The sequence below is a fragment of the Plectropomus leopardus genome, chromosome 15 (assembly GCF_008729295.1).
Source record: "Plectropomus leopardus isolate mb chromosome 15, YSFRI_Pleo_2.0, whole genome shotgun sequence".
Classification (NCBI taxonomy): Eukaryota; Metazoa; Chordata; class Actinopteri; order Perciformes; family Serranidae; genus Plectropomus; species Plectropomus leopardus.
The window spans coordinates 23,946,121-23,953,182 of NC_056477.1; the positions used below are offsets into that span (position 1 = coordinate 23,946,121).

At 40.1% G+C, this 7,062-nt stretch overlaps 1 protein-coding gene across 1 annotated transcript; it reads left to right on the top strand.

The window, feature by feature from the left end:
• Positions 1-1,926: 1,926 nt before the first annotated feature.
• Positions 1,927-6,623, top strand: emx2 (empty spiracles homeobox 2). Its single transcript, XM_042502398.1, has 3 exons — positions 1,927-2,738; positions 3,919-4,103; positions 5,467-6,623. The coding sequence occupies exons 1-3, from the start codon at positions 2,348-2,350 to the stop codon at positions 5,632-5,634; spliced, it is 744 nt and encodes a 247-aa protein (XP_042358332.1). The 5' UTR covers positions 1,927-2,347; the 3' UTR covers positions 5,635-6,623.
• The last annotated feature ends 439 nt before the right edge of the window (positions 6,624-7,062 follow it).

A 7,062-nucleotide genomic window follows, 5' to 3' on the forward strand; every position in this document is an offset into this window, starting at 1 on the left:
TTTACGTTAATTGATTTTATAAACCTGATAAGGCAGAAAAGCTAATTCTATCCTGAAATATTTTCCAATGTCTGAATCAGTCCCTATCATTTGTATCCAAACGTTCCCTGGACTAAGTATATAGTGCGACACTATTGAAACTAAGCCATCTTCATCTGATTTTAGATCTGCTCGAGCTCTACTCTCCAGGTACCCTACAGCTCCTCAGCCTCCAGTTTTGGTATCATTGTTGTGACACTATCATCATCCAGCCACTAGAGGTCGGTAAAGCTCCGTGGAGAGGACCCACGCGCTCCGCCGTGTGTGAGAGACCAGGCGGTGTGTTCATGTTCACGATCAGCAATTCAGTCAGTGTAAAACTCAGAAAAATATCATCATGCAGCCAGTGGTCAGTATGCAGTCAATTAGAAAACCAGTAATATGCTGTTAGAGTTGGTACAGAAAAACCCTCAAACATGCTGACCTTTTCCTTAAGGGAAAAGAAAAAAAATGCCTACACTGGCTGGACTTGAAACTACGATGTACTATAATAATGGTGATGCTAATAATAACAATAATAAAAATGCTGATAACAAAATAATAACATGAGTCATGGGTGACTGATATTTATAAAGATATTTGACTAAATAGTTTATCTTAATTAACTCAATAAGCGAGTTCAAATACAACACCTAAAACAATCCACTCAAAATAATCCCTAATAATAACAATAAATGTTATGTCGTTTGACACATTTTTAAGATGTCATATCAGGCCTACATTGTGTTGTGCCGCTGCTGGTGCTCTGACAGCTTTGCCAACCCATGTTAGTTTTTAGTTTGGATTTTACTCCACACAGACCCTCAACCTACCCGCACAAATAGACTGGTCCATAAGCTTTGTATGGACAAGTATTTATCCTAGACTACAAGTTAGCGACGAAGATAATAATAATAATAATATTATTATTATTATTAATATTAATAATAATAATAATAATAATAATAATAATCACACTTTTAAAAATATGTTTACAATTCAGACCCATCTTTATGTGATCCCTTAAAGGCGACTTAATTTTTCTGATCCCTAAGATCATTATTATCCCATATAAACGTTTCCATCAACACTCAAAGAGGATACAAGCAAAAACTAAAAAAATCGCATTCATTAAAATAAAATATAAAAATGACATACTGTATACTGTAATTTCTAAGCAGCCTCGTGACTAACACCGCGTGCTATTAGTGTGTATCATTTGTTTGTGAGGGCCCTCGGTGCGCGGCCATGGCTGCAGCTTTGTGCTGCTGCTCTCAGTCACTGATCCGCACACAGGGGTGACAGCCTGCAGTCACAGGTAGCTACTCCAATAAACACCTGCGATCATTTTACATTAAATCACACTGAATGACACACAGCGACTCATCAGTGGGAATTTTCTAATCTGTCAGTCTCCACGCAGTACACCGCATAGTTGGTGGGGGAAAGAAAAATCTATAGCTTGTTTGTGTCTCCCATCCAGCAAAAATTAAGAGTCTTCAATTTAAAACTTATCCTAATAGAATCTGGAGAAAAATGAACACGAGCGGGGACGAAACATGAACATTTTCTCTATTAAAATTCAGAAAAACCCAAACAGGAACAAAATAGAGGAAGAAATAGAGGCCAATTAAAGTGAACATTATCCGCGCGCTCAGCATCGAAAATATACTTTAATGGAGCTGATTTGATGTTTGCGCAACATTGTTGTGCGTAATTAAAAATAATCACTTGCTAGTACCAACACTACGCGCACCCCCACCCTTAAAAAAATCAGTTTGAACCTGTCATAGCCCGTAAATGCAAATAAGCAGGCTACCTTGAGCTTTTCTACTGGTTCAGATGAGTGTGTTAAATGTCCTGGAGATATGTGCGCGTGGGTCTGTGTGCGCGCGCGTGTGGGGGGCTCCTCTCTGGACGAATCCGTTCCGTGTTGCGCGTTCGAGTCCGCCTCTCCGCGCCCCTGCTTCCCATTGACGCACTTTTTAAGCGTCTTCCCCTTCTCCACCTTAAGGCGAGCAGCAGCGGCAGCGACCAATCACCATGCCATTACAGCCTTCAGAGGAAGCTGTTTATGGGACTGCAGCGCTAATTAGGCTCATGAACTAACAAATCTGCCTGCACGAACCCGGCGAGGAAAACGATCACATCCATGGATTAGTCTGGGAGTAGCCGAGCACTTTTTATTTTGGCTTTCTCGACACTGCCGCCTTTTCCCAACTTATTTACAGCGCAGAAACTTTCCCCCTTTCTTGGGTGTGGAGTATTTTTTAAGCGAGAGCGCCTACGACAACTTTAACTTAAACTGGGGAATCTGGACTATCAGACCATGTTTCAACCTACACCCAAGAGGTGTTTCACTATAGAGTCTTTAGTGGCGAAGGATAATCCTGTACCGGCGTCCCGCACCGAGGAGCCCATCAGGCCAGCGGCTCTCAGCTATGCAAACTCCGGCCAGATGAACCCCTTCCTCAACGGCTTTCACTCCGGCGGCAGGGGCGTCTACTCTAATCCGGACTTGGTGTTTGCCGAGGCGGTCTCTCATCCGCAAAACTCAGCCGTCCCGGTGCATCCGGTGGCCCCGCCGCACGCTCTGGCCGCTCACCCGCTTTCGTCCTCACACAGTCCGCACCCTCTTTTTGCCAGCCAGCAAAGGGACCCCTCAACTTTCTACCCCTGGTTATTACACAGATATAGGTACTTGGGTCACAGATTTCAAGGTAAGTTATCGAAATGCTTCGTTTTGGCTCTTTTACGCACGAAACACGCCGAGCGGCTGGAGAGTGCTTGCTGATTTATTTCACAACATCAGTGCAGACAGCAGGATGGAGAAGGAATTAAAAATATGTGGAGCTGTAGCAGAGCTATTTTTTTTAAGCCTGACATCTCAAATTGTCAGGCCTAAGCAGACACTTGTTAAATTGATTATTTTGCTAAAAAAAAAAAGAAAAGAAAAATAATTTCTTCATTAAAAAAAGAAATTACAAAATCGAATAATAATAATGAATGCTGTAATGGATTTTAAAGCCGTCTGTTTCCTGGAGTGTCTATTCAGAGTTTAAAAACACACCATTAAAAATACTGACATGTTTATACACTGTTGGTTCTGCAGGTTATATTTAGCTATGAAAATATATTTTATACCCATGCGTAAAAATGAAAGTAACGTGTCTCGCTGCTCTGCAGTTTATGCTGACTGTTTTCACATTTTATTTAAATAGATAGATATTTGTTGTAAAATAACAAAATAAATATTGGTTTTTTGACTAGCCTATTGCTAAGTTTCTGAGGCTGGTAATGGTAAAAATTCGGATAATTTGTATTTTATTTAACTAAGTTGTCTTGGCCTGCGGGATGTTTAAAAAAATTGTTTGTTATTTTTACTTTTGATCACGCTTTTTTATTGTATTTATATTTCTCATTATTTTTTTTCTGGTAAATTAAAGCAAAAATTAACTTTTACATAGATTACATTGATACATTTTATAGAAATGTATTCAAAATTATTTCTCAAGTGTTTCTTGGCTTGACACGTGTTCGTGCTGTTTCAGTGTACCTGTGATTTTATTAACAAAGGCTGTTTTTGTGCTAATTTAATTAGGCCCAAGATTAAACCTCTGCTTTGTGCTGTTTAGCTCTTCCATTATCCCGTGCTCTCAGATGTTAGGCGAAGAAATAATACAATAGCAATATTTTAAAATACATTCGTGTTCGATAAATTATCTCCATTTAATGACTGTCGTCCAGCTTCTCCTCAGACATTATTATCGTGCCGTGTTTCCTCAGTAGACTATTGTTTCATAGCTGTGCGCAGGCCTGCTGTTTGTTATGGAAATGTTAATATATTTTAGATTATAAAATAACTGTACTGACGGATCCTCGTTTTCTGCTCGTTTGCAGGTAATGAAACGAGTCCAGAGAGCTTCCTTTTGCACAACGCGCTGGCCAGAAAGCCCAAAAGAATCCGGACAGCTTTTTCACCTTCGCAACTCCTGCGGCTCGAACACGCTTTTGAGAAAAACCATTACGTGGTGGGAGCAGAAAGAAAACAGCTCGCCCACAGCCTTAGCCTCACAGAAACTCAGGTAAGAAACAATAATTCTCTCAATAATAAACTTCATCCTGTCGTTTTATTGCATTTGCCGATTTTTATTTTGACATGTTTTTACTGCTCTGTGGTGTGTTGTGTCACGTTCTGGCTATTAGAACTTTGCACGTGCACTTTTCTGATCCCTTTTATTGCTATTACAAAGAGTCATTTCTCACATTGTGGCTGATGCAGTGAAATGTATGCGATTTTTTTTTTTTTTTTTAAATTTTTTTCACGTTTTCTTCAAATTGGCCCCGTGCGTCATGAATGCTTTTAAAACCAGGCCGCTTTAAAATAAATGTATGTCAACGCATGACAGCAAAGAATAGACAGAGAGATATCAAAACAATAATTTTAAATAATCAGCAACCGAATTGTTTCTACACAGTAGGGCCCATAAATGCATGTTGTCAATCGAAGACAGGGGCTTTCTGTTTGGATCAAATCCACCGTCATTGTATAGGCCTAACCTCATTTCAGGAGGGGTTGAATTACTTTGTTTTGGGGGGAGAATGTTGCCTTTCAAAATGGAGGGCAAATTAACCAGTTAACCATTTTATGGGATAGGCGATACAAAGACCGAGGCGGGTTCAGTGAATTCCCCCTGCCATATTTAAGATGCCGTTTGAGCCCATCAGCCGCTGTCTTTTGTCCGCTGTGTCTCCTTTGGACGGCGGGGCCTTTGGAGGAACTGAAGGGAGAAATGAACCATCACCTACTTTAATTAGCCCACTGAAGGCGTATTAAATGCACCTCAGTAGCCGTTTAAGAGCTAAAAGGGGCTGCAGAGTGACAAAGCAGGAACAGACAATTTATCGATTTAAGATGTTGTTAATTCCCCACGGCACCGCTTAACAGAGCAGAGTGGATTTATGGGTGGAATTTTAAATTTGAGACATGGATGTGGCTCTTTTATTTCTTTTAAGGTGCAGAGAGAAAAACACATATTGTAGAAAAATGCTGACCTACTTTAGATGAAACATCAAAAGTTTTTTTTCCCAGACATTACATGTTTGTGAGCCCAAATTTACTTCATTCCCATTGTTTATTTTTAAGTGCACATTGCGCACTCTTTGCGCGTTAAATGAACATGATTTATTAGACTAACAATTGTAATTTGGCTTCCCTGAGAATATGACTCATCTTTGTTTATTCTCGTGGTTGTTTGCTCTGTGATCACCAGCTGCAGGTCACGGTTTGCCTTTTTTTTTTTAATTTCCACTGCACCGCTGCCTGCTTGTATTTAGCCTCCTCGCTACAAAAACAATGTGTCCCTTTTACGCACTGGCCAATCGCGGTTTATCTCGTGACACTGATCCAGTTCTTTTTCTTTCTCTTTTTTTTTTAACCCTGTCCAGGTAAAAGTGTGGTTTCAGAACCGGAGGACGAAGTTTAAGCGACAGAAGTTAGAGGAGGAGGGCTCGGAGTCTCAGCAGAAGAAGAAAGGATCGCATCACATAAACCGGTGGAGACTGGCGACTAAACAGGGGAGCCCAGAGGAAATTGATGTCACTTCGGACGATTAAAAAAAACTATATAAGCGTCTGAGTGAAGGAGGACATGGATAAAGGATGCCGTGTAGAGACAATGAGGGGGTAAAAAGCCAATGTCACATTTCAGATCTCCGGAGATCGGCAGCTGAGGGTGAGAGAAACCCGACTGGTGGCACTGCTGTCACCATGTGGGTCTGTCAGGAAAACGTCACTGACAGTGTCTCAGTCCACCCACCTGAGCCCTTCCACGCACCAACCACCACTACAATCTCCCATCTACCAACACCTATTTTTTTCTCCAATTCATATTGGACGTTTGCACTTCAGAAGGTTTTTTTTTTCTAAAAAACAAAAAACGTTTCCACTCAAGATACCAAAACACCAAACTGCTTTTGTAAAACTTGAATTGCATGGTATAGTTTTTTCCTGGTAGTTGTTTTAATTTGACAAGTTTTCTCAAACCAAGAAAAAAATATCAATTTTTTTTTGTTTTTAACTCTATTTTCAAACAGAGATGTCGTGCTTATTCCTTTTTACAAAGTGTGCAGTCTTTAATTAATGATTCTCGTGTAAAAGTGATTGTGAAAACATATGAAGTAGCGGTGCTGCGTTATAGTGTTTTTTTAAAGAACAAAAAAATTGAATTTCGATTTAAAAAAAAACCTTTCTAAAAAGCGAATCAGGCCACAGATAAAGGGAAGGTATCAGGACATTCCTTTAACCTAAAGCTTTACCAATGTGTCGCTGTGGCCCCACGCAGCCTTCTGTCAGGACTTGACCCTCCAGTGAAAGTTGCCACGAAGGACTAAATGCAAGAATTGAGAGTAAAAAAAAAGAAAACAAGCACTGAGCGTATTCCATGTACAGAAATGCTAAAAGTTAATGTTTCTGTTAAACCCTCTTTTACAGAATGTAAATAATTTTTGTGTTTGTGTTAAGTTTGCTACAATTTTAACACAAAGTATACTTCCAAGAAGTATGTAATTGTCAATATTTTGTCAATAAAGTTTTATCAATATGTTGCGCGCAGTAAAAGTAGAAGCTTTTGATTATGCAGAGCAGCTGGGTGGATGGAGGCCTGTCAGGGCGATTATCTTTATTCCTATTTTGCTCCTTCAAACAGAATATATGGATTTACAGTTGCTGATGTGGCTTTAGGACACTTAAAGAAAAACGCAGAGGAAAAAAAACTGCAGCCTGTAATTTGTTGTCCTCTGCATTTGTCTCTCAGTCTGATATAGACGGCATTAGTTTTATTTTTTTGAGGGGCTGCAGCGTCTGCTCCGCTCCAGCTACAAAGAGTCCCTACAAGCTTTTGTGAAAGTGCAAATCAGTTTGGGCAATTATCATGCGAGTAATATGAGGGGGAAAGGGGATGCATTGCCCAGTGGTCCACTTTAATCTCTTAATCCACGGATCCAAGGGGGCTTGGTTGGACATAATTTAGTACAATCTGACTAC